The 27,324-nt window shown below is 37.9% G+C and overlaps 2 protein-coding genes across 11 annotated transcripts in view; one reads left to right on the forward strand and one right to left on the reverse strand.

Annotated features, from left to right (window-relative positions):
* LOC122281166 (DNA annealing helicase and endonuclease ZRANB3) overlaps positions 1 to 16,600 on the forward strand; it is a 32,291-nt gene extending 15,691 nt beyond the window's left edge. For 4 of the 6 annotated variants that reach the window (XM_043092477.1, XM_043092478.1, XM_043092481.1 and 1 more), the window contains 14 exons: positions 1,927 to 2,028; positions 4,185 to 4,295; positions 9,573 to 9,638; positions 9,717 to 9,815; positions 11,916 to 12,152; positions 12,279 to 12,431; positions 12,513 to 12,614; positions 13,302 to 13,616; positions 13,722 to 13,909; positions 13,977 to 14,079; positions 14,249 to 14,394; positions 14,661 to 14,740; positions 15,541 to 15,716; positions 16,047 to 16,600. In XM_043092477.1, the coding sequence (XP_042948411.1) occupies positions 1,927 to 2,028; positions 4,185 to 4,295; positions 9,573 to 9,638; positions 9,717 to 9,815; positions 11,916 to 12,152; positions 12,279 to 12,431; positions 12,513 to 12,614; positions 13,302 to 13,616; positions 13,722 to 13,909; positions 13,977 to 14,079; positions 14,249 to 14,394; positions 14,661 to 14,740; positions 15,541 to 15,716; positions 16,047 to 16,178 (2,010 nt within the window). In that variant the 3' untranslated portion in view covers positions 16,179 to 16,600. The remainder of the gene's footprint in view (positions 1 to 1,926; positions 2,029 to 4,184; positions 4,296 to 9,572; positions 9,639 to 9,716; positions 9,816 to 11,915; positions 12,153 to 12,278; positions 12,432 to 12,512; positions 12,615 to 13,301; positions 13,617 to 13,721; positions 13,910 to 13,976; positions 14,080 to 14,248; positions 14,395 to 14,660; positions 14,741 to 15,540; positions 15,717 to 16,046) is intronic. The other 2 variants (XM_043092479.1, XM_043092480.1) reach the window with 2 other exon arrangements.
* LOC122281165 lies at positions 16,172 to 27,051 on the reverse strand. Of its 5 annotated transcripts, none has more exons than XM_043092474.1 (10): positions 25,662 to 26,516; positions 24,150 to 25,454; positions 21,700 to 23,502; positions 19,522 to 20,622; positions 18,899 to 19,003; positions 18,594 to 18,683; positions 17,920 to 18,030; positions 17,160 to 17,841; positions 16,596 to 16,702; positions 16,172 to 16,428 (listed from the first exon to the last, which is right to left on the reverse strand). In XM_043092474.1, exons 1-8 carry the CDS (start codon positions 25,731 to 25,733, stop codon positions 17,302 to 17,304), a joined length of 5,127 nt encoding a protein of 1,708 aa, XP_042948408.1. In that variant the 5' UTR covers positions 25,734 to 26,516; the 3' UTR covers positions 16,172 to 16,428; positions 16,596 to 16,702; positions 17,160 to 17,301. The 5 variants fall into 5 exon arrangements, with proteins under 5 accessions (XP_042948408.1, XP_042948410.1, XP_042948409.1 ...); XM_043092476.1 differs by having other exon boundaries at positions 16,172 to 16,702; positions 24,150 to 24,895; positions 25,025 to 25,454; positions 25,662 to 26,515; XM_043092475.1 differs by having other exon boundaries at positions 16,172 to 16,702; positions 26,415 to 27,051.
* Positions 27,052 to 27,324: the final 273 nt, after the last annotated feature.

The raw sequence follows: 27,324 nt of genomic DNA on the forward strand, positions 1-27,324 counted from the left end.
AACATCCGGTTGCGGGCTAACCCCCTTGGTTGTATGGTCTCTTATTTCCCTATGAATTATCTTGGTCTTCCTCTAGGGGCCGTCTCCAGGGCTAATACTATTTGAGATACAGTAATTGAGAAAATTGAACGAAGATTGGCAGGTTGGAAGCGGTTGTATATGTCAAAAAGTGGTAGGATTACACTAATAAAAAACATTCTTTACAACCTACCTACCTATTTTTTATCGTTTCCAATCCCTGCGAGCATGGCAACACGTTTTGAGAAATTGCATCGCGATTTTCTTTGGAGCGGACTCGGGGATGAATTTAAATTCTTTCTGGTCAAGTGGGACAAGATGTGCTCCCCAATTTCTTCTGGTGGCTTAGGGATCAGAAATCTGAGGGTGTTCAACCGGGCTTTATTTGGGAAATGGCTTTGGCGTTATAATATGGAACATGAATCTTTATGGAAGTCAGTAATTGATTACAAATATGGAGCTTTGTTTTGTTTTTTGTTTTTTTTTTTTTTTTTGGGGGGGGGGGGGGGTGTACTAAGGAGTTTAGTGGGGCTATTGGTGTGGGTCTATGGAAGCACATTAGACGAGGGTGGGGGGTCTTTGTCCAGAGAATTGTGTTGGGAGAAGGCTTATGAATTAAATTCTGGCACGACATATGGTGTGGAGATTGAGCTCTTAGGAACTCATTCCGCATAGTATTCATATTGACACGTGAGAAAGAAGCTTCATCGGTGGACCTTATAGTGAGGGAGGGTGATCTACTACAATGGAATGTGAGCTTTATTAGGGCGGCCCAAGACTGGGAAGTCAACAATTTTGTAGACTTCTTCAACTTTTATACTCTATGAGACCGAGCAATCAAGGAGTTGATACTCTACGGTGGTTACCTGCTAGAAAAGGTTTTTCACTTCACTCTTTCTATAAGGCCCTCACACAACTACACAACAATCTCTTCCCATGGGAGAAGAATTTGGAGAATTAAGGCCCCTCCTAGGGCAGCATTTTTTGCATGGACAGCATCTCTAGGAAAGATTTTGATGATGGATAATTTACGGAAGCGTGGGATGATAGTGGGGGAATGGGGTTGTATGTGTAAGCATAGTGGTGAGATTGTGGGCCATCTTCTACTACACTGCGAGATCGCTAGAGTATTATGGGCCAATGTTTTCCAACTGGTAGAGCTAAACTGGGTTATGCTTGCTACAATAGTCGAACTTCTGGCTTGTTGGCCAAACCTTGACGGTATTCCAGAAATTGCAGTTATGTGGAAGATGATCCAGTAGCCGAACTTCTGGCTTGTTGGCCAAACCTTGACGGTATTCCAGAAATTGGAGTTATGTGGAAGATGATCCCTATCTGTATTCTATGGTGTATTTGGCAGGAATGAAATGACCGGACTTTCGAAGACAGGGAGCGCTCTTTGGAGGAGATTAGATTACTGTTTTTAGAACTCTTTTTCTTTGGGCCAAAGCTGTAGAGTTCAATGGCCTTGATTTTCAGGCTTCTCTTATTTTTATTTCTTCCCCCTAAATAGGTGTAATCTCTTGTATACTAACTGTGTACTTGGGCTTTGCCTATTCCTATTAATATATTCTAATTGTTTACCTATCCAAAAAAAATCTCCAAAAGGCAACCAACAATTAAGGAATTGAAAAAGAAGCAAGAAAACAGGATGCTTTTGATAGATGAAAAAAATAAATTAAACATCTCATTAAAAGAAATGTGTTTGGAAAATAACTTTTACTACTATGAATCTATGATCTTTAGCATCTATTCGTCGCTTCATGATTATAGTGATATTATATTTTCCTTTGTCTTGGCTCACATCGTTTGATTTTTGTCTTCGTCTTGGCATCTTTTGACTCCATTAGTTTCCATCAAGATTTGGATGTTAGAACATTTTGAAATTTGTAATTTCTGAATTATCAGGAGTTTGTATGTGAGAAAGGGATTAGTTTTGTACGCATTGATGGAAACACACTTGCCAGAGATAGGCAGTCTGCTGTACTGTCCTTCAAATCATCAACTGAGGTTCTTATCCTCTCTTTCTCGGCTTCGTTTTTCTTACTTGATAATGTTACCGTCCTTTTGTCACCCTTTTGGTTGCTTGTTGGTATTAAATGTTGTCTAGGATTGATATTTAAATAAATTATTAACACTTTGAAAGGTTTGATCCTGTTAAGCACATCAAGTTATATCATTTGAAGTGTATAAAAATTTGATAGAGTGGGCTTTTTTGAACATCAGGAATGAAAAGGAAATAGTTAACTCTTGGAGCTCTTTAACCCTATTTTGTTTTTGATTAGTTTATTTTTGCTCTAGTTCCCTTTTGTTTGTTTAGTGGATCCATGTATACTACATGTGTACCAGGCAATATCCCTTTCTATAAGCAATAAAATTTATCTTACTAAAAAGATTGCTTTAGTGGATTTTTTTACCTTCCATTTTCTTCTACTAAATATTTTCTTCTTATGCATACATTTGGTGTACCTGGGTTATGCCTATTGATATTATTAGGACTTTTACTGATCAAAAAAATATTTCTTATTCAATGAAAGAAAACTGTGGACCTTTTCGACTGAGTGACTTCCACAATATTTTGAACTAGCTATATTTTCACTCGTGTCTCTATTTTTTTTTTTTTTTAATAAGTAAGAAAAACATTTTTATTCATTGAATGAAATAGGTGAAGCGCATGTACACAGGGAAGATACAAAAGAAACACCTAATTACATTCTAAAAGCATAAATCGAAAACAAAAACTCATGAACAGACCCTCAATTAAGTACAATAGCAGAAAACCATTGAAGTAAGGAGAAAACAAAAAATTTCCACATTTCCTCTACAGTACGCTTATTATTAAAGCACCACTCATTTCCAACCAAATACACTACATATTACACAAAGGAATTATCTTCCACGCAGCAGCCACTTGAGGACAACTATGAAGCCCATTCCAACACTCAAGTAAATCCACTACTCTTTCAGGCATTACCCAAACCAGCTCAGCTCTACAAAGCACACCATCCCATAAAGCCTTAGCTACCTCACAATAAATGAGTCACTGATTCACCATATTTCTTACACATGAAGCACCACTCCATAACAATCAAGCCATGCTTCCTCAAATTATCAATTGTCAAAATATTCCCCAGCGATGCTGTCCAAATTAAAAAAGCAACTTTGGACGGCACGTGAACCCTCCAAATGCTCTTGCACGGAAAAGAAATGCGATTTCTGAACAGTAAACACCTTATAATATGACTGAACTGAAAACTTTTTACTCCTTGTATGCTTCCATAACATTCTATCCCTCTCATTTCCTCTAATATCCAGAGAATACAAAAACCTGAAAAAATCCACAACCTCATCAAGTTCCTAATCCTGAACAGCTCTAATAAAACGAACATCCCACTGCACAGCTCCATTAGAGCGAATCAACAAATCTGAACGGATACCTGCTGATTAGCTATCACACGAAAAATAGCTGGAAACACCCTAAAAAAAGAGCACGTTCACCACACACACCACCTCTCCCCGAAACCGCATCTCTTGAGCATATAGAAAACGAAATCCCAACTCACATGATCTTACACCTTTTCTATGTCAAGCTGGCAAAGAACTCCCGGGACACCCTCCCTCAACCGACTATCTAAGCATTCATTAGCAATCAGCACTGAATCAAGTATTGGTGCTGTTGCCTTATTTAAGGGCTACATGCATTCTTGGTGTTGTTGCCTTGGTATTGGGATTCTTCTTTCTCTAAATAAATAACTCTTATAACTTTCTCTTGCTGTGGTGACTCGTCTATTTTTGTCCTCATATTGCATTTGGCTGGTACAGAAGTGTTTTTCTTTATTTCAACAATTTAAATAAGAGCTTGTTTTTCAGCTCATACCTTTAGGGAACAATCTTAAAATTATTTAATTCTTTCTTTATTTTTTTACTTGCTGATTTTCCTACCTATATCAAAGCACATATAAACTTCTCCGCAAAGTAATCATTGTTAACACCCCAATCTGAGCATCATTCTCATCTAGAGTTTAGGGCATTTTAGAACTATATATTGTATCAAACATGACAATTTTGAGCCCACTTCCGCGAATAATTATTTGGCTATATACATTTAGAAGAAAATAATATTTGGCTTAAATTTAATGCATGCATGTCCTGTCCTTCTTCATCAGGTTAAGGTTGCAATAATTGGTATAACTGCTGGTGGCATTGGACTTGATTTCTCATCAGCGCAGAATGTTGTGTTCTTGGAGTTGCCTAAGTCCCCATCTTTGATGCTTCAGGTCCAATAGTAATGAATTAATTATTCCGAATTCAAACACTCATTATTCAATAGAAGACATTAGTGTTTATTAAATTATTCCTCTGTTTTATCTGAATTCAAACTCTAATTATTCAATAAAAGAAGTTAGTATTTATTAGTTTAAAAATCTATTTTTTTATTCCTCTGATTATATGTTCACAAGTAATTGCTTTGATGCAGAATATTTTGGTTTAGTGTGCATTAGGGATCTTCGGAGAGTGCCATGCGTTCATATAGGGTAGTGTGTACATAAGAGGAGCCATGTCAGTATCCGATATGCCTTATAACATATCCAATGCATATTCAGTCAGTCCAACATTGTAGAATGTAACTTTTATAGATATGCCGCCATCGTGGGCTGAATATTCTGAAGACACATTTCAACATCACCATATTTAGTGTTGCATGTTTCAAGGATGAGTCCATGGCAGACAAATCACAGTTTTTTAATTACTTGGTGCATTATTTTTTCTGTGCGGCACATGATTTGTTCGTGTTTTAATTGGCTGTATCCAATCAGGCTGAAACAGGATGGCAAAGGCCAAACTAAGTTTGGCTCCATCCAGAAGAGCCATGTTTGTGGCAAGGCCGTTCCATAATGCTTTCTTTCCCCCAAGATAGTACTCATTCTCCTTGTAACTGTGTTTGGGTGTTGAGAGTACCTCAACACTTCTCAACATACTTCACTGTTATTCATTATTTATTATTACTTTTCACCTACTTTTTACTTCTATTCAATATTCTATTATTACTTTTCACCTACTTTTTAACTACTATTCACAATATACCTCAACACCCAAACCCAACTCTGCTCCTCTAAGAATGGCTTTTCTTGCTTGGATTTCAGCTTTAGGGAAGTGTGATGCCCCATACTGATTGATGAGTGTAGGTGGTGTCAAAAGGTCTGAATGCCTTTTTCCCTTGGGTTTCTTTCATTATTTATAGAGAGTTACATATCTGTTGCTAAGTATTTTGGCGCTAATTGCTACCAAATTTTCTGTACACGTAAAGTATTTCCCACGTTAACTACAGCCCATACGTTAAGTATTCCCATGTTATCTACAACCTAATTGTATGCTATATACAGTCTAGATATATATATACCTAAATTATCCTCGTAACATCCCCCTCAAATTGATGCTGGTAGATCAAGAAGCATCAATTTGTCAACCAAGAACTGATGTCACATATAGAATGACAATCGACTTCGATATGTTTCGTACGCTCATGGTAGACAGGATTAGCAGTGATCTGAATAGCACTAGTATTATCAGCATGAAGAGGAGTGGAATGTAGCTGAGGAAAACTAAGTTCACCCAATAACCCACGAAGCCATGTGATCTCAAAGCATGCGGAAGACATAGCATGATACTCAGACTTAGTGGAGGACTTGGAAACTCTGTCTTGCTTTTTACTCTTCCAAGAAATGAGTGCATTGCCTAAGAACATGCACACAAGCCAGTAACAGAGCGACGAGTATCCGCACATCTAGCCCAATTAGCATCACTATATCCCACCAACTGTAAGATTCTTTAGTAAAGAACAACCCACGTGTAGAGGTGCCCTTCAGATATCGGATAATGCGGCGAACAACGGCTAAATGAAGACTGTTATGAGGATAATTTAGGTATATATATATATCTAGACTGTATATAGTAGACAATTAGGCTGTAGACGTGGGAATACTTAACTTATAGGTTGTAGTTAACGTGGGAAATACTTTAAGTGTACAGAAACAATGTCGAGAGTGGCAGTAAGTGAGATATGAGGAAAACCATACCTATCTGGTGGATGTGTAATTCAGGTGGAGTGTCGAGGTATAAGAACTGCAAAATCAGATAATGGATCAGTGTCTGTAAGGGGCTTGGAAGAAGGTACAGAAGAATCAATCAATAAAGTACAGACAACATCTAAGAGATGACGATTCTTACACTCAACGACTCCATTTTGTTGAGGAGTATAAGGACAAGAACGCTGTGAAATGATCCCCTTTTGCTAGAAAAAATCTGAAAAGAATGAAACATGTACTCCCCGCCTGAGTTGGAGTGTAAAGTTTTGATACAAGTATGGAACTTTGTCTTGACAAGCCCAACAAATTTTTGAAAGATAGAAAATACGTTAGCTTTATAACGGAGAAAATATATTTAGGTGAATCAACTATAATCATCGATAAATGTCACAAAATAACGATATTGACCATGAGAAATAACAGAACTCACACCCCAAACGTTAGAATGCACAATCTCAAAACAATTAGAAGTACGACTACCATGCGCAGGAAAATGTAAAGTTTTACTTTTACCAAGACGACAAGTAGCACAATCAAAAGATATAGGAGAAGAGGAAAAGAAATCTTTATTGCCCAAAAAACCATGTTCATAAGATGAGCCAAGACAACAGAATTAGGATGACCTAATTTCTTATGCCAAACTTCATTAGTATTGGCAGTAGCCATACAAGCAAGAGAAACAACATTAGGAAATAGAAAACTGTAAAGGAAATAAACGTCCCACTTTAGGCCCCTTCACGATCACCGTCCCCAACACCTGATCCCGCACAAGATAACCACCACGAGAAAAGTGAACCTCACAATTATTATCTATCAATTGTCCAACAGATATCAAATTGGTAGATAATCCAGGAGAGACAAAAACATCATTAAATAAAGAGCCCAATTTACCAACAATAGTAATAGGAAGAGTACTGTCATCAGCGATCTGAATATTTTACGAGCCTCTATACTTACGAACCCTATGGAGACTTGTCGTATTTCCAGTCATGATTAGAAGCGCCCGAATCAACAATCCAGGAGGTTGAGTTAGTATCCGTCCCTTGCAGGCCTAAGGCCGTAAAAGCAGACACAATCATTTGTTGGACCATTGCTGGTGTGAGAACAGATGAATCAGAGTTTACAATAGGTGGCACAGAAGAAGAAGGAGAAGAGGACTGAACGGCAGCCTGAAAAGCTTGGGATTGGTGATTCTGAGGCCGCACTCAATAGTCTTTGATGATATGACCCCCTTTCTTGCAGTAGCTACAAACTTTCTTAGGGTAATTTCGGGCAATATGACCAAATTCCTTGCAATTGAAACGCTGCACCTTGTTCCTCCCTCTCCCTTGTGCTGCACAGGCTACATTCACAGCCTCAGAAAAGACTTTCTCAGAAGTCATACCTATCTGAGTGGATAACCGCTGTTCTTCACATAATAAATCTCCTAAACAAATATCCAAAGAAGGAACTGGACTACGGTTTAATAAATCAGCTTGAACAGGCTCAAATTCAGAGTGAAGCTTCATAAAAAATTGATCGCGTTGACTCTCAGTATGAACTGCTTGAAGAGCCGCGAGGGCTGTAGGGGGAACCTTAACATAAACAATAGCAGAATACTTGCTCCAAAGATTAATAAAACCAGAATAAAATTGTTCAATGGTCAAATTACCTTGAGTATAATTGCTAATTTCCACCTCCAATTGGAATTTCTGAGCATTGTGATTCTGGTGATAAATGTGATGGAGATAGTCCCACATAGCTTGAGCCCTAGTAAAACAACGAAGATTGGTCACAAGGTGAGACTCAATCGTCCCCAATAGCCATGAGATCATCTTAGCATCCTTGACCTCCCATTGGGCAAATTCTTTTTCATCAGTGGGAACCGTAGCAGAACTATCAATATGATTTGATAATTCTTTCCCTTTCAAAAATATCTTAAATTGAAATTCCCATGTAGGAAAATTATTTCCAGTAAAGCGAACAATAGTATTCTCAATAGACATGATGAAAATCACAAAAATCAAATAAGCAGTAAATCCAACCCAAAAATAGATCCAAGTCAAAATCCAACCCAAAAGTATTTCCCGCAAACAAGTCAAAATAATAGTCCAAGTCAAAATCCAACCTAAAAGTAAATCTCACGGCAAAGTGACCCACTTGAAAACATGTGGCCCACGGCAAACCAGAATCAAATGGCCCACAGATATATAAAAAAATATGATAGCAAATCAGAATCAAATGGCCCACGGCAAAAGAAATAAGAATGAAGTCCTACGGCAAAAACAATTTTTTCAGAAACCAGAAAGTGCCGACACAACCCCGGAACCGCAAAGCAAGCACTGGAAAAAATAAAAAACACTGCCCAGAAACAGAATCACGCAAACCAGAGAGGAACTGAACCTGCCGACAGCTACACAGAAGTGGTCGACCACCAATGATTCCAATGGGGCTCCAATTATACTATTGACTAGTCCTTTTGGAGTAGAGCCCAAATGTGGCTTCAGCCTCCCATAGGGCATTATAGGAAGATTCTTATTTTGGATAGTTTAAGGAAGAGACGTGTTCAAAAAAGTAGATGCAAAACAACAAATTTAGGACCTATGTTTTTTGAAAGAAAAATCAACTTGCAAAAATAAATTAGAAGAAAAAGAATCTTAAAAAAACTAAATTAGAAGGAATCAACTAAAACTAGAAAAACAACTTGAATTAAAAAAAAAAACTTAAAAACTTACACTAAATTATTTATAAAATAAAAAATAAAAATAAATAAATAAAAACTGTTGTTGGAGGGTAATACTCTCCATAGGTTGCTGCAGGGTTGATCATGTCCACCCCAAGGTGGGAAGATAACCTCTTCAGGTGACCGTGAGCCTCCCTGTGAGGAGGACAGAAACTCCTCTCTTTTCATGGGGTGGGGACTGCCACTCGTGTGTTGGCTGCAACCACTTTGGGATGGGGAGTCTTCCCCTCAACCTTGGGTACAATGCACAGGAGGGAACCTTGATCCTGTGGCCCCCATTTTTCGATTAATTTAGTTAGTGTTAATTTTTAACCTTTGCAGAAATTTTGTAATTTACTTTTCAATTGTTCTTGTGATTATGTGGCATTTTTAAGCACTTGCCACATAGTTTTGACTAGTTCTGATGCATTTTTTATGCACTTGCCGTGGATTTTTTACATGTGACGTGTCTGGTCATAATTTTCTGTCAAAATTCAATATGTTACCCGATGATTATCCCTGCATCTTATTCTATTTTTTACCACAAGGACCAATTGGTAATTAGGATGAACTTCAAGGAGTGATGCAGGATTTTTTTATGGCAAGAAGCAAGTTTGTGCCTTTATTCTATTTTGTTCTTGTTTTTTTTCATTCCTAATCTTCTGTCTACATCTCCTTAGTTCTCAGATGTGACATCGTTTGATGTTTTCCACAATTGTATATCAGTGACTGTTTGATTGATAAACTTCCTTTGAACTAATTTGAAGGCTGAGGATAGAGCTCACAGGCGAGGACAAACAAGTGCAGTCAATATTTACATTTTCTGTGCAAAGGTTCTTTATCTCTTTGGTAATAAGATTTTGTTGACATTTCTCCTTTACATGAAAATTGATGCTATGGTCACCTTGCAGGGCACCTTAGATGAGTCACATTGGAGCTATTTAAACAGGAGTTTACGCCACATTTCATCTACAACAAATGGAAAATATGATGCCATACAAGAGATACAGGTATGCCCACCTTTATTCTTAAGCTACATAGATGACCATTTCAAGGAATCTGCAGATCTTAGTCTTGATAATCGCCTTAGAAATTATTCAAAAGTACAGCATATGCTTATTTCATTTATTCTGATGTACTTGACAGCAAATGACATGTGTTGCTTGGTTCCAAGACTCACTAGAAGTAATAGGTTACTATTTTTGATGTATAATTTATTGCTTAGCATACTAGAGAACTAGTATATCTCTCTCTCTCTCTAATGGCTACCTTCAATTTTTTCACCAGAGATAACCCTTCTTCATCGTTAGTCTTTTCTCATCAATATTTCAATTTGGGTGATAAGATACTTTGAAATCAAGCCTTCTTTGCATAAGTTTGCTGATCTGATAGAGTAGAATGGGTCTGTCAAAACATCTTTTGACCAAGTCGAAGGTGTTCAAGTTCTTGGTTGAGGGTGGCAGCCATGTGCTATATATGACTGAGAGGAGTAGGATGCTTCTTAGAGAACCCTCACTGGACAGAATTGTGTAAGTTTGCTGATCTCATCATATCGGCAACAAAGCGAAAATCATGCAATAATGCTCTAATGCTCACGTCCATTACCTGGTGTTAGAAGAGTATGATGGTGGTGGGTGAGGGATTTCATACACTTACCGAAAGGCATGGATGGGAGGGGCTGGGAAGTTATCATAGAGAAACTGTGGAAGTCAAACAAGTGGAGGATTCTTCAGGGTAACCTCCAAATTGCTGCGGTGTGGAATATGATTCCCTTATGTCTCGTGGTGTAATTGGGTGGAAAGGAATGGTCGGATCTTTGAAGATCAAGAATGCTCTTTGGATGATCTTAGATGTTTCTTGTTCTACACCTTATTGCTGTGGGCTTCTGTTATTGTCCTCAATGAGTTTTCATTATTTTCTTTGTATCCATATCTAGCTTTTAACTTGTAATTAGGTGTTCTCTTTTTACACTTCCTATGTACCTGGGTTTCACCTATTTCTTGATTCAATAAAGCTCTATTTTATCTATTAAAAGAAACATATCACCATCTCTCTCTCTCTCTCTCTCTCTCTCTCTCTCTCTCTCTCTCTCTCTCAATTAAATGTTTTGCATTTGATCATTGAAGGAGATACTTGTGGTAGATCATTGGGTACAGATCTCTGTCTTTGCCTCTCTCCATTAAATGTTCTGCATTCAATCATTAAAGGAGATACTTGCGTGGATCCTTGGGTTACAGTCCTTGTTGTACATATTGTGATAATGTAAGGTTTTTTATGGCTAATTGGAAGCTTTAGTGACTAACATTGCCTGCATTAACAATTATGGTGGTGGTCTGTTTGTTGGATAAAATGCTTGCGGTGATGTGTGATTCTGGAAATTGGACTTTGCCTGAAAGTGATGTGTTGTATAAGTTGGACATTAAATCAATGTGTCGCCTTCATTATATAAGTTATTTTTTGAGGATTTTCCCAAAGCACTCTTATCATTTTATTTTTCTTCAACGGGGGCTGGATGGAGAAGGTGCATCATATTTTCTTTTTGTACAAGTAATTCATTTTTATTAAAACACACAATGGGGTGCCATCCAAGTAGACATGGTGTATACAGGAGAGGCACCTAGCAAGGGAGATGAAGGCAAATAGACAAACAAAAAATCTGAATAAGAATAAAATTGGCTAGAACAATTATGGGCCGACATCCAGATACAAAGTGTTTGCCTTGTAAAAATGATATCATTGACTATTCCTTCCTCCCTCTCTCTCGCTCATGTCTGATTTCCAGGGTCTTGAGGGCCTCTGTTGTCCTTTAGTTGTCTTTGATTTACAATCATGGTGTAGAATGCAAAATGAGTCTTTTGGGGAAATGAAGCTGATAGGAGATTAATGATAGTCGTTTTATTGAACTAGGTTTCCCTTTGTGATTGGATAATATTTTTTGGCTTACACTGTTATCCTTGAATAGAAGTTATTCATTATTTTCCGAACATATTAGCCATTGTTTTTGTTGTGAACGAGGTCTGGACTTTAGCTGGTTCATTAATCTTTATTTATGTTGTTGTTGCTAATGTTTTCTTACTTCCATATACCAACGTATTCCTTTTTGTTGGCAGGTTGATGGTGTCTCTTATTTGGAAACATCTGATAAAACTGATAGAAGTTGTAAAAATCAGATTATTGCAAAATCAGCATCTTCTAAATTCTCTAGAGGGACGGATAAATTGTCAGCTAAGAATTTGCAGCCATTTGATGCATCTGCCGAAGTAGCTACTGAAAAAAATGGGAGATTTGAAAGACCTTGTAGCTCTAGTGGTGGCATTCTGACCCAAAAAGATGATCTTCATACCAGTGTAAAACTTTTAACATTGAAGAAAATACTAAAAGAATCCATTTTTTCCTTGTCTTTTTCCTGTTCCACTTCTGCTAGAAATTTGCTTCTTTAGTTTGCTGATAGACAATTTTTATTGGAAGAATAGGCTCATGCAGTTTCTGGTGAAGTTATCACCAAGGTTCTTGTTTCAAACCAAATATTGGAAGGAAATGATTCTGAAGCTGAAATTGGAAGAACTGGCGAAATTTCACCCTGTAAGTTGAATGAGGGCAGTGAAGATAACCATAGACTTCAAAAGGTACTACTGGAGTAATTCTTGTGCGCAGACTGATTCACTAAACCAATTAATTCATATTGTGGAATATTGTTATAAATGCAGGAACTCACATTACACCCACCAATGATAGATTCGAATGGTCCTGTTCAGCCAATTGAATCTGATGAAAGTTACTTTGACCAAGTAGATTCTTTGCGATTTGAGGCAAGGCATTGATACCTAGTTATTCGTTTCCTGTCCTTAACAATTATGATGAGGATAAGTTGTGGTCTTTATGTGTCGCGAATTTGACGTGGTAGTTTGTATTCATATTTCTACAGGAACGCACAATAAAGTTGCTAAAAATTGATGTCTGTTGTCCTGAATGCAATTTTGTCTACAAGATCTTTGTGGTAGAATAATAAACTTATACATTAGGCAAAGTCAGAGATTGATTGTAACTTGTTTCCCATTTATGTACTGGGATTCAGAATGTCCTAAAATTGAAATGGTTAGTATTAGGCATCAAAATGTGAACTCAGTATGATTGTATGGGATTTAATCACCATTCTTTGGTTGACGCTCAAGATCTTTTACTTTGGAGGAAATGTTTGTTTACACCTAGAAACTAGAGCTTTTTTCTTCCTAAGAAACTTAAAGGTCTGTCAGCTGGGCTTCAAACTAAGCTCAATCTCTAGTGCTCTGTGTATTCAGGCTTGCATTACCCTGGATTGTATCTTGATACCTAGAATTTGGATATATTACTAAGATGGCTGTTTGCTTCATAGCACATCACCTGTGCCATCTTGGACCTGGGCTATATCTGATTTCTGTTACAATCTACAAGTTGGTGAGTACACAGCGTCCATTTTGAATGTTTAATAAATGTGATCTGCTTTACTTACTCTTCAGGTGAGCCAATATACTGAGAGGATCCACTTGTATTCTTGCGTTCCTGGGACTGATTCGAGACCAAGGCCACTTTTTGAGAATTTCCGACCAGAGGAACTTGAGTCACTAAATTCTCCAGTTGAAGAGGATGGCAAAGGGGCAATTGTCAAATCGTTTAAGGACAACCCAACTTATAGGCACATTCTTGTGGCATTTGTGAATGAGTGGAGTAGATTAAGGCCCATTGACCGAAGAAAGTTACTTGGGAAACCGTTACAACTTCCTTTAACTGTTGAGTTGTGCTGCTTGAGCGAAAGCAGTAACCACAACAATGGGGTCTGTCTAATTGATAATTTGGACACTGATTCTATGTTGAAGATTATTATCTATATGATTATTATCTATATGACTTGGTAATAATTCTATACATTTCTTTACCAGGGACTGCTGAAAGGCGGAAGCAAGCGACGCAATACACCTTTATATGAGATTAGTCAGCCTTTACCATCAAATGCTGTGTGGAAAAAGGTTAATTTATGCAAAGGCTATGGCAAAAAGGAGAAAGAATACATGCAGGGTTGGACCCTGACAGATGAACCTCTCTGTAAACTGTGTCAGGAACCATGCAAGTAAGTCCAGATAAATTATCTTGGTATTAACTATATGGATTACTTGATTGATATTTATTACTTTCAGGGGCAACAATGCCAAGACGCCAGAATATTTTGAGGATCTTTTCTGTAATCTAGGCTGCTATGAAGAATTCCGTATAAGAACTAGCAACAGGTCCTTGCGTCAGGTTAGAAGATGAATTATACATTTCAATTAAAATGAGCTTAATTTCGTCTAAGATATCTTATCTTCACGTACATGGGGCATTATAAATTAAATATATTGGGTGATTTCTCAATATATATCCCTTGGTTTTTGCTTAATTATATTTATCTCTAGTAACCTTGAATCTTCAGGAACTTTTTCAAATAGAACATGGTATATGCACTATCTGCCAATTGGACTGTCATAAGCTTGTGAAGGACATAAGACCTTTATCATTATCAAGACGACAAGAGTACATTGAGAAAGCTGCACCAAATGTGGCTAGGCGAAGGAACTTGTAAGTTGATAGATGGAAAGTGCTAGTGTTAATTTTATTTATCATATACAAGTTGAATGGTGTGTTTGTTTGGCTGCATTTAGATAGGCAAGAAATCCTTGCTAAGTTTATGTTCTTTTATTGTGACAAATTATGTTCTCCATCTTTAGAATAAATAATGTTGTCCATTATTGAACAAGTTTTCGTAGACTGATATTTCTTCATTCCTAATCTGTTTGATATCCTGATCATCCAAAACTTGACAATATCTGTCTGATATCCTGCAGCCTTGATAAGCTTGTTAATGATCCCACTGAGGGTAATGCATGGCATGCAGATCACATTGTTCCTGTCTACCGAGGTGGAGGTACATATTTTGTCCAGAAATTATTGTTTAGGGTTTCCTCTCTTCTGAAGGGTGACCTATCTACTTTATGTCTGTTGTACCGGTTTATGTTTGCAGAAAGGATGACAGTTTGGGAGGTGAAAAGTGTGCGTTCCCCTAAAATCATGTATAGAGTTGCCTCGTTAATTAATTGAATGTAGTGGAATTGGTTTTACTTCGTAATACTTGCCTTTGGGTCACTTCATAATTTTTTCCCATTCTTTCACGGGCTTCCGAGGACGTGCAAGTATGAGGTCAGCCAGAAGTAGCACAGCCACACTCCACACAGTGTTTGGCCAAATCAGATTTGTTGCACTAACCTCCATACAGCAATCAGAATCTTGTGCCACTTGTGCAAAACCAACAACATACTCATTAATCCATTTCTGAGCAAATCAGCTTTCCTAAGCCATTCATAATGGTTCTGGAGCCCTTACATTTGTTTACAGGACTACAATCTGATTGGAGCGTAAATAATACTGATTTGTCTCGGATGATATCAGCTATACAATAGACAGTGATAATCAAGAAGTCTCTTAACTGAATTAGAGAATAACAGTTTCTGGCGGTGGCCTTGCTTCCACTTTTTTTTCTTTTTTACTCTTGCCATAATTTTGGAAAGGGTTAGTATCTTTTATTACAGCCTCTTTTTGGCTAGGCAATCCAATTCTTTCACAGCCTGTTTTTTTATTTTTGATTTTGGTTTTGATTACTCTTATACTGTATAGGCTGGGGCTGGTTACATTTAAGATTTCATAAAAACTTTTCTTCAACTTCTGTAGGTGAATGCAGGCTAGAGAACATGAGAACTCTCTGTGTGGCATGTCATTATGATGTTACGACAGCGCAATGTGCAGAACGACGCTCGACAAGGGCCAAAGCCAAGAAACAACTCAAAGTGATTATGCATGGCCTTAAACACGGACAGAACACTAAAGAGACCGAGGATAATGTTGAGGTCATTTCTTAGACTACAGATTCCTGTTTTCATGCAGTTTTCCATTTAGGCAAAATATAGCTAAATTCTTTGCAACTTAATGCATTTTGGTATTCCAGGATGCCTTATATACATTTGACCATAAATCTGGTTGCTGCTAAGTTCTAACCTACAATTAATAATGGTAGTGATGACATGCTAATGCTAGATTTATGTTATATCACTGATGATCATATATTATAGAATGCAAGACCATATATTCTGACTGCACCTTTTGGTAAATGGTTTGAGATGTAAATATATTAGTGAATGTGCTTGAACTTACAACCTGATCAGACTATTCAATTTCAGGAGCAAGGGCATTCAGAGAAACAGAACATATTGGAGAGTGAGCTTTTAGTGAAGGTTCCCGGTAGTGCGTACTCTGTAGGAAGAGCCACAGGTACTGGAAATGAAATATTAGAAGAGCCTGAAGCTAAGTAAGAAGATTCGTACGTTGTAAAAGCAACTTGCTAGCAGCATCTAGTTTGAATATGCTCCCATTCATGCTAGATGAGTTTTGTACAATGTTTGAACAGTTATGACTAAATTTTTTAGAGAAATTTTGCCATTTTAGTCTATCATCTTTTAGCAGTTCCCTTGTGGCTTCTCTGGAGGATGATTCCTGTAGTGTGAAGCATCTGCAAGCAGAATCCAGTTCAGGTGTCATCCAACCAATCCACCTGTATTTCAGCTGTACAAATAGTTGTAATTAATATTTTGATAGAAGTATCTGTAAACTGAGCATTCCTTGCTACTCAAGGAGATAGGGTTGTCCGGTTGTCCTGTCCTGTCTTGACATTCGCCATCGTGCATCCTATTTGTTTCAAGATAAAGCTGTAAATATCAGATTTAGAAAACCTGTAGATGAAGGAAAATGCCAACTAGCATCTTGCGTTCGGTCTGACAGCAAATTTGTCCACCCCGGCTGTTGGGAAAATTTTAAATCTCAACGTGAAATGTGCTTCCTGTAGCATCGAAGAGTACACAGATTCAAATCAATGCAGATGGTATTAGCGGCTGGTTATGTAAAGTCAGTATATCACTCAAGTTTGGGAAAGATCAAATTTTGTTCAAGTTCTCTTGCGCTCATTCAGAGAAAAAGAAAGCAAGAAGTGTATATAATGTACAATACAAGCATATGTTAAAATTGAGACGTTAACAAGAGACGAGTAATATCCTTTCCACCCAACAAGTGTTCTTTGGACACCTTGTGGCATTTTAAATAAGTTAAATTAATTTTAGAATTCAATGCCAGCTTTAATACAGATCATTGAATTCTCACTCTATTTCAGAGCTCTATTACGGTCCTCAAAACAGGCCCAACGAAATCCATCTTTTATATATATCGTCATTGAGTTGTCCCAAAAATGCTTCCTCTGTCAGTGATGCTCATTACTCAATATGGTAAAGATGTATGTATACCTGCCTCAATCAGCTTCAGTGGAAGCTCCAGAGTCCTGTGAGAAATTCAGATTAGAATAATATCTAAACAGGCCTCAGAAAATTTTGGGTGCGCACAGAAGAACATGTCCGTCAGAAAAATAGAGCTCGATCGCAGGTGAACTCATGCTTCATCACCCTCATTGAGGCTGCCAGCTGAAAAGAAACGCTCTGCTCTATCAATGAAGCTACTAGGGAATCTACTGTACAGCATAACAGTGTTAGTTTCTGAAGCAGGTAGGTTTTGCTTTAGAGCCATTTCTTCACTCGCCTTCGTTGTTTTCCCATCTCTTTGGTTCCTCATCTTGCCATTTCTAATGCTGTTTACCAAACCACCAGCTTTTCCGAGGTAAGCTCTAGCACTCCTGGCATTGTTGCGGCTAAACCTTAGGGGACTCTCCACTTGAGGTTTTTTACATTCAGGACCCGGCAGATTAATTTCACTAGAATCGTCCCCCATTGAATTGTCTGAAGTTAAATTGGACTGAACAGAAGGCAAAACATTTCTGCAAGATCTTAACAAGGAAAGTAGCATATCTATACTGATTTCTAGCTGAACCACACCCTTGTTCTGCTCAGACCCGTAACAGGCAGCAACAAGTGTTCCAGCCAAGACAGGCATTAAATCGGGGTCGCTGAAGAACACAAAAGGAAGATCGCACACCTGTCCACATCTCAACCATTAGGTTTTACCTGTATAATATAACGATGCTAGAAAAGTTCTGTGAAATGTTTCCCTTACCTTGTGAAGGACAGTAGGACTCTTTCCCCATCGCAAGACAGCTTGATTCTCGGGGTGGAACAATGCAAAGTGACTAAGAAGCAATAGAGATTCAAGTAGAAGCAAACCAACCTGAGACACATTAAATCAAATGCGCACATATATTAGTTTAAGGCTGCCCTAAATGCTCAAAACCTAAATTAGCATGCCTAAAGCCATACCTAATGCAGCCAAAATTTCATAAACACTGAGTTCAATACATGTTCATAAGTTGTTGCATGGAAGAATACATTGCTAAAACATGGTAATCCACAAATTAATTGTAAATGTCCATACAGACCATTCAAGAAAAATACATGGAACCTTCCTACAGCAGTTGTAATTCAAATATTCTTTACATGTATTGATGGCCGACTATTTGTCAGCCATGAATATAACCATCAAACAGATGGTAAATCTTTTTTTTTGTGACCTTATGTCCTCGGAAATTTGTTTGGTACCATCAGTTTATTGCATAAAGATTCAACCAACTTGTCCATGGAGGTCCCACACAAACAAGTAACTAGGAGACTCATGTTCATGGATCAATTAAGTGGCCAGTGAAAAGTGAGTGCGAAGAAAAAATTGTTCGGACACATCTGTCTTGGGCATGATTAACATTCACGTCCTTAATATGGCACCAAGCATCAAATTACCTGATCATTGGCTACTTTCCACTTGCTGGTGCAATGGGAGAGAAGGAAACTCGTCAAATGGAAGAATTCCATCTTCAGGTCTGACCTTGCCTGTGAGCAAAGCAGAAGAAAATAAGACAGTAACTTTGAAATGCCACAATTTTTTAGCAAAAGAATTCTTAGGGATGAATATTGCACAATTTTTTTTTTTTTGAGAAAAGTAAGAAGATATATTCAAAATTTTAGCAAATCATAATGAACGTAACTTTGAAATGCCACAATGTTAAAACAAGTCCATAAGTCGCAAGTGATATTAACAAACTTACCAGCATTCTTTGCATAAATTTGAGGTCCAAAATAGCCAAATTGTTCAGTACCTTCAGCACACCAGTTGCCACTTCTTCAAAATTAGACGGAAGGACATATGAGGCCTGAAATAGAATATAACTTGTCTTTAAATAATTTTCTTAGATTACTTCAGAAAGAAGTTCTAGGGACAATTGTTAGGTACAATGGAAAAAGTCCCCAGCAAGTGAATGGACAGCTACTTCATGCAAAACTGCTGGACGGTAGGACGGTATCCAAAGCCGCCACCCCCACCCCCCCAGGGAATCTGTATTGTGCAATAAGATTTTAACTTGAAAAAGTTCTCAAAATCCTATTGGCCACAAAACGAAACTCTGGGAATTGTAGAGAGCCTTATTATACCCATTAAATCAGCAAATGAGAGCTGGGGAATTTTCTCACCATATATTGCAAAATTGAGGTAAAATATATCAGAATGGTATATTACAGCTTAATCCTAACGATAGGTTCTGGAGTTGTCAATAATAATTACTAAATATCAACTGGCCAAAAATTTTAAACAAACCCAACACCAAAAAGGAGAGCAAAAATAATTCTGCAAAATATGAGCGGTCTAGCAACTTTTCAAAGTCAGCAAAGTTACCTGTTCGTTGGACAATCTATTGTTGGCCTGCAGTAGCACAGCTGTTAACAAAGAAGGGAGACTGACAAGACCCGTTTCGGATATTGCAGAAAGAAGAAAAGACAATGGTTGATCCAATCTCAAAACGTTTTCACTCTTTTGTTCTGCAGTGACCGAGTGTTTCTCATCCTTAAGACCTGCAAAAGGCTCCACAATCTCATGAATTTGAGGTTCATCTGGAGCATCTGTCTTGTCAGTGTTGGTCTTATACACCTCAACTGAACTGTCATTCTGCTCCTTTTCAGCGTCCTTGCCCATGGATACTGACACATTTTTTTTAGTTATCTCAGACAATTCATCTAATGGTCTATCCTCTGGTACATCTGGAAGATATACAACCGTGCTACCATTTAGCACTGATAATGGAGGCCTATAATCCCCACAAAAGTTAGTTACAGAAAAATATCCAGAATCAACAGAGTCTAAAAGTGTAGCCTCATCACTCTTATTTCCTAAAACCACTTCACTAAGACAAGATTCCCAGTCAATGGAACTATCAGTCTGAGGTCGGGATGTTAAAACCACCAACATATAGATGCTTAAGAGAATAGAAGAAGGAAAAGGTGAGCCTTCCACCTGTGGCCGATCATAAAGTGCAAAGAGATCCCGCAGCCGGTGAATAACTTGGTAGGCAACCAGTAGCTCCAACAAACCATCCCGCATTTGGAGTTGTCTTTCATCACTGCTTATATGTCCAAGTATTGTCGTAACAGTCCATAAAAAACCATCTAGTACTTCAGAGATCGATTCAAAATTTTCAGTTGATGTTTTACTCGATGGAAAGTTACTATTACCCGGCACATTTAAAGAGGCTGCAATCTTTATATAGTTCTCAAGCGCAGCTGATAGCATTGGGATGATTGGGGGTAAAAGGTTCTGTGCAAGAAAATAGCTCCTGTTTGCAGCCACAGATAGAACCACCCTGAGAAGCTTCAAAAGGTGTATTGTCACCTGGCAAGCTTCAGGTTTTGATGTATGAGAAGCAGGCAAGGCAGAAGCAATAAAATCAAGTAAACCAGCTTGCCGAGAAGCTTGCAGCTCAGGGTCTTTTCCCTCCAAATACTAATCACAAAAATGTGACCATGTTAAGTTAGGGGAAAAACTGTAATGTATATTTATTACACCACTATCTTCATCAGAATTAATGCATACATTGAACAGATTGCAAATTTTCAACAAGGTCCAATGGAAGGACAGCGTTGTCAACCATAACCACAGAAGGGAATAGAAGGAGCTGCCACAAGCAACTTGGGACATTTTGAATTTCACATCAACCAAATATATGAGCATTTGGAATATATGTATCTCAAGGGCACAATCAACCTCACATTAGATATATAACAAGAAAAATGTTTCGGTGAAGTTTTACTACATATCCTTCACAAATTGGCGAGGCAGCCCATGTGGCAATACCATGTCAGCCACTAATCTAACACGGAGACTTGTCTTAGATATCATGTAAGCTCTTAAACGTTAAAACAACCCTTACCCAAACTAAAAAGAAGCCTCACAGCCACTCCCTCACCAAACAGGGGGAAGGCTGTGCTGCCATTCCATCCTTAAAACAGGAGTGTGGCTGCCACCTACCTTTTCTTTTAGGTTTTTTATTGCTTTAATTTTTTAAAATGTCTGTAAATAATTTTTTTATATTTTTTTTAAAGCCCACATGGCATCAAACCCGTGGACTCTCTCCCCATGTCATAAATTCCCACGTGGGCCAACACGATGTTAATTTGCAAATGATATGTAGTATAAGTTGTACCCCTAACAACACTCATTAAAAAAATTACATCGGGAATGGCAGATAAGGGTTCCAGCCCAAAATCCTAGTAACAAAGCTCTACGTTTGGATGCTGAGGTGATCTCAAATGATCTGTGAATAGTGGTGAAAAAGTAGTTAATTGTTTGTGAATAGTGGTGAAGTAGTCTCAGCCTACTTCACTTACCGCTATTTAGGTCGTACTAGACAGCTAAGGAGTCAAATTTTTTATATGAGTGCAAATGAGAGAATTTCCTCTAAAAAACTCTGATCTCAGCAATTTTACTTTCCCAGCTAGGAAACATCAAAATAATCACGTGTATGGCTGTATAGAGTGAAACACTACTCTTAGACGTTAACAAAATCATTTCAATTAGTACCTTGATCATTTCTGCAATTATTAACCCTATACTTGCAGCTCCTTCTTTTCTAGCTTGCCGAAGTCTTTGAAGTTCTTGAAGCCACCTCCCAATTTTCATTCTTGCAGTTCCCACAGCCGTTCTATAACCAATACCAGCATTTTCAGCACCAACAGGAGGCTCAGAAAATTCATATTTAAGAGCCATAAGCCTTTGTCTAATTCTTTTAATTCTTCGCTTCAAAGAATGTTGCATTGTAACATTTCCCATTGCAAGAGCAGAACCTCCTAAGCCTGTAATGATGTTTGCTTGATAGTCTTCATTAACTCTACCCAGCCCATCCTTGATTACAGATCGGCGCGACAAAGGTGAAGGTTGATCCCTGAAATCCATAGAAGCTCTCTCTCGGATTTGCTCCAGGTAAAACTTGCGACGTTGTTCACTTTCACTAAGTCGCTCTGCTAGTTTCTGCGCCAGAAGTTCAGCTTCCTCTTGCTGGGCTTTCACTCTTTCCTCCTTCCTCCGAAGTTGTTCCATGGCCCTTGCTTCACGTGCTGCACTGGATGCTTTGCGCTCCTCTTCTCTTCTAATTTGAGCCTCTTCTTTCTTCCGCTGTGTTTCAGCAAGGCGTTGTAATTTCTCAGCTTCAATGAGTTTCCTGCGTTCTAACACAGCCTCTTCTCTAGCCATATCCTCTTTTTGTTTAGTTTTTATAACTTGAAGTTTTTCAGCTCTCCTCAACTCTGAATCATGAAGTTTCTGGCGCAATATAAGCTTTTTGTTTTCTTCATTTAAGGAAGTAATAAAACGAACCTCGTTAACTTTACTGCTTTCATCACCAGCTCTCTTCACAACTTGAGCTAGAAAAGCTTCATGCCGAGATTCACCACGTTGTTGGCGAGCATACATTCCCTCTCTTAACTTCATATTGCGAACAGCTTGCCATTCATTTACCCGATTTAATTTTTCTGAGTTACGCTGAAGTTTTTGAACTCTCTCATTCTCCAGCTCACTTCTAATTCTCATTGCCCGGGCATGCTTTTCTTCTGCTTCTTTTTTCAGATCGATAGCAGCTTTCTTCTTCTTCTTCTCAGGAGACATTAGTTTATCCCGCAATATACGTGCACGCTCCGCACTTTTCCTGCTCATACCAGGAGAATGTGATACACGTGTAGAGACACGGAAAGGAGATGAAAGTATTTCCTCCCAGTTCCTTTTCTCTTTCCAAGCATCCATGGATTTCCAAGGAGCTGCATTCCTCCTTTCCTTCTCCTTTTCTTTCTCTGAAAGAGGAATTTGTCTCTTAAATTGATCTGTAGATTTGGAATTTTTTTCAACACCACTTTCTGCCAAAAATTTTTCTTTTTTAGAAAGCAACCTATCTGCATCAGATCCAGGTTGTTCTCTCTTACTCTTTCCAGCAGTAAAAGCAGCAGAAATATCCCTAGGAGGAGGTCTAGAGGAACTAAATTCGGAAAAGGATGAGTTATGGGGAGGGACACGTCCATTTTGTACTAAGTTTACTTTGCAAGACCTGCCTGACTCAATATTCCGCTTTTCCCCAGTAATATTTCCTTGAATGAAATCTGTACTTGCACTCTGTCTTCTTGACTTTATTTGCGAATCTTTAGCATTGGATGTTGCATCAGTTTTCTCAGATGATTTATTCAGATTATCACCAGACTGAAAATAACACTCAGACCCCAGGATTTTTGCATCATTAGACGTACACATACTAGCTCTTTCTTTTTGAATTTTCTTAAAAGCCTCAAGAGATGATGACAATATCTCTGCTTTGTGTGTTGAAGTAGTCATTCTTCGTACCTGCACTCAACATCAAGTGGCTAGCCTTATTGTATTGCAGAAATAGGTGGACAGAGACTTTTTGATGCTTACTAGGAAGCATTAAGGACCTTACTCCAATTGAAATGCCAAAATAATGGTATGATCTTTGAACCCAATACTTGCTCTAGTCCAAAACTACAGTTCAAGCAAGTAAGCAGGTGCGAATGCAAAGACAATTCAATCAGAAATTGAAAGAACATTCCATCACATTCATAGATGCAATTTATTGGAAAAAGATTACAAGACACCGTATTATTACACAAGAATATAAGGTCAGAAAACTTTTTTCCATAGTATAAAAAATTATAAAAATCATTTTTACTTCTGATCCTTCTTGGGATTTTGGACTTGGCATAATAGACCTCGAAGAGATTCGTTAAACGTAAGCACTAGCAAAACGCCATCATAGCATCAAGATTTTAGATATACCTTCTAATAAGTTTCTCTTGTTCTTTTCTACTCCAGAAGTTTTTTTTTTTTTCCTCCCCAAAATCCTTAAGAGAGAAAGAATCAGCATATATCATGCCCAATAACAGACCTCGATGTTGTTTATTAACAGAATCCATAGTGACAGGAGCATCCAATGCTGTTATGTAACATAGAAATGAAAACACAAGCATGATTACCTCCCATGAAAGGGCGTGTGGCCTGCGATGGTCACTCTTCAATGTGATCGGTGCCCCATCAATTAGCTGAGGAGAGGACCTCTTCACATTCTCAAACTCCTCCACTCTAGCATTTAGTTCTTTAAAATCAGATGCAGCCTCTTCAAGAACAAGAATGGCCTCTTTCATCTGTTCTACATCACATTCTAGTTCACACAGAAGATAAAGTTCATCTACAGCCCTATTAAGATTCTCAAAGAGAAAGCACCAAAGTCGCTGCCTAAACCTCTCTTTGCTTTCACCTGTTTGACCTTCTCCAAGGGAATTCCCAATCTGAATGCTTGAACTATCATCATGTATTGTATCTTCCGATGGAGCCCCTTGATCTTCAATAGGGTCTGTGACAGTAGAGTCTCCTGATATTTCAGATCCACTCTTTTTGGGGGGAAATAACTCAACATTTTGGTCAATCGCTGCTGTGCTTGAACCACCGCTTGTCACCGGTATTTCAGAACTATCTGTGTCATCTGCGTCAGGTGTAATGTCAGGTGCCTGAAGTTTGAACTCTATACCCACCGCTTCAGCACATGAAAATCCAGTACTAGAAAGATCACCATTTACAGATTTCACGTCTTCAGTGTGTATATCCTTGCAGTTCGATACTTCATCATTTGGATCAAGCTTTTGATCATTCCCAATCGGTACTTCTGCATCTTCTACAGATATACAGTTCTTTTCAGAAACCTCATTTCCACATATATCTGCATCTGCAGTTGCCACCAAGTTGTTGTGTTGGGGGTTAGCACAAGAAGCAACAGAGGAAACCAAATAATTATTATTCACATTCTTCCTACAGGCATCCAGGTTATGACTTCCAATATCACCAAACTTTATACCTGCTCCATCGGTGTTTTCATGATGCAGGAGTAAAGCATCATCCTCTAGATCACCCCACTTGATTTTGTGAACAACATCAAGCTTGTCTTTTTGAATAGTTTTCTCAATATCTCCAGTTCCGCCATTCAAATTTGCAACAGGCGATGGAAGCAAATTGGGAGACTCATTATCTTGTTGGACTACACATTTGTCAAGAAAGAGAACGCCTTTTTTGTCTTCATCCAGGACAGGAATAGAATTTATAACACTACTTTGGCTACCTATAGCATTATTTCTCCCTGCCTTGGGAAGCTGGGATCTGCGCTTACCTCTCGAATTTCCATTATTTTCATTCAATAAGGGCTGAGTATGCAAAAAATCCGAAGCATTCTTTCCCGAGAATCCCCCAACCCAACTCTGTAGAGAGAACTTTGAACTACTTCTATGCTTCTGTACAAGAAGAAATTATAATAATATATATTGCAGCTAAAGTATGAGAATCATATATAATGTGAAACCTTTAATAATGTAAACAAGGAAAAATGTAATAGAAATCGCACAGAACACAAAATAAACACTTGTGATAAATAAAAAAAATAAATAAATAAATAAGCACTTCTCATCCAAAAAGCAGGTAATGATAGTGCAATCGTGTACCTTGGAAATACAAGTCGAGTCAAACACATTGCCGGCAAGGTTAAAAAGATTGTTTGATTGTGTTCCGTGCATACAACAATCTATTTCGAGTTAGACTCCTATATTTAGGGTAAGCCACATTTGCAAAACCCTCTGTTTTGTAGAGGAAGAAATCACATCCGGGCCATTTTTGTTCCTCTATGACGTAGACAATGTCAAGGGCTTCAAGCTCAAATAAATCAATGCATAACTAAAAATCTCACACCAAAAATACTTATAAAAAAAAGTTTACACTAAAAATGAAAACGAAAAGCCCAACAGATAAATAAAAATTTGAGATGCAATTGAGCAATTCGTAGTTACGAGCGGAAGTCACCACTTTCGTATCCAAGTCCCACTCGCTAATTTGGCTTGAGGTGTTTTCCCAACTTTCATAACTATCAAGCGCAATCATTCACACTGATTTGGTTAATGAAATCTGCGGTAGTTACCGGGACAATGCTTGAAAGAAAAAGTACATCAAAATTATAATTTCGCATAAAAAACTAGCTAAAAAATAAATTTATTCAACCATATGCACGCCTTAAGAAATCTCATCTTTCTGTTTCCTTTTCCTTTCCCCCAGCTTTCTAAGAAAACCAAACAACAGCTAAATATATATTTTTTACAAGGGAAGAAAATTATTAAAAAATAAAAAATAAAAAAAATAAAGAAAACGCCAAATCAGAATTATGCTGATGACATTCATGGAATAAATTGAATACAAAAGAACACCTTTTTCACTTGGAACCATCCCGAGCCCTGATCATCTACTGCTTCTCCACTGTTCTCCATCCCAACTTGATCAGATATTCAAAAAATTTCTTTCACAACACCCCCCCCCCCCCCCTCCCCTCTCCCCCAACCCCAAAAAGAGTCAATTACAGCAACAAAATATCAGTTATTCCCAAAAAAACCTAAATTTCACAAACCGCAAAAAATAGTTTAAGATAAACAAATTGTTTAATATACAAAATAGAAAATGCTAAATTTCGAATGATAGACGATCACAATTATTGAGATCGAAATGGGCATTCGGAAAATTAGTGGTAGACTGGGGGAATCCGGGCACAATATTAGAATTTGTATTTAAAGAATCGGGAGGAAACGATGGGTTACAGAAAATCTTGCTTGAAATGGGCGCTAGAGTGAGACAAGGAAGTCCCAGATAATAGAATTCCACTGAAACAGAGACAAAATACGGGAAATGCTAAGTGGGAGAAGGGATTTAAGCTGTAAAAGGATCTTGAGGTAGAGAAGGTTTTTCTAGGGTTTTTGATTTGGGGAGAAATGGGAGGGAAAGAAGGTGATAGTGTAGGGGGAAGAGAGTTTATACATGCGAAAAGAATGAAGAAGATTGTGAGTTGGTGACAGAGTAAGTGATTTTACAGATCTGTCCTTTGTTTTTCTCTCATCTTTTAACTTTTATTTTTTTCCCTTTCATTGTTATAAAAGTTTGTGCCGAAAGCGGTAACTTTAACTTCAAAATGACATCTTTACCCCCATCTTCAAAGAAAGAAGAATGGGAATTATGAGTAGAAAGCGGATCAAGCAAAACAAAATGATGATGATCATTTAGACTTCCTTTAAATTCAAAAATAGTGTTTCATTTAATTTCATTTTATTATTATAAATTTTTTAATTT

This window comes from Carya illinoinensis, chromosome 11 (genome assembly GCF_018687715.1).
Source record: "Carya illinoinensis cultivar Pawnee chromosome 11, C.illinoinensisPawnee_v1, whole genome shotgun sequence".
Classification (NCBI taxonomy): Eukaryota; Viridiplantae; Streptophyta; class Magnoliopsida; order Fagales; family Juglandaceae; genus Carya; species Carya illinoinensis.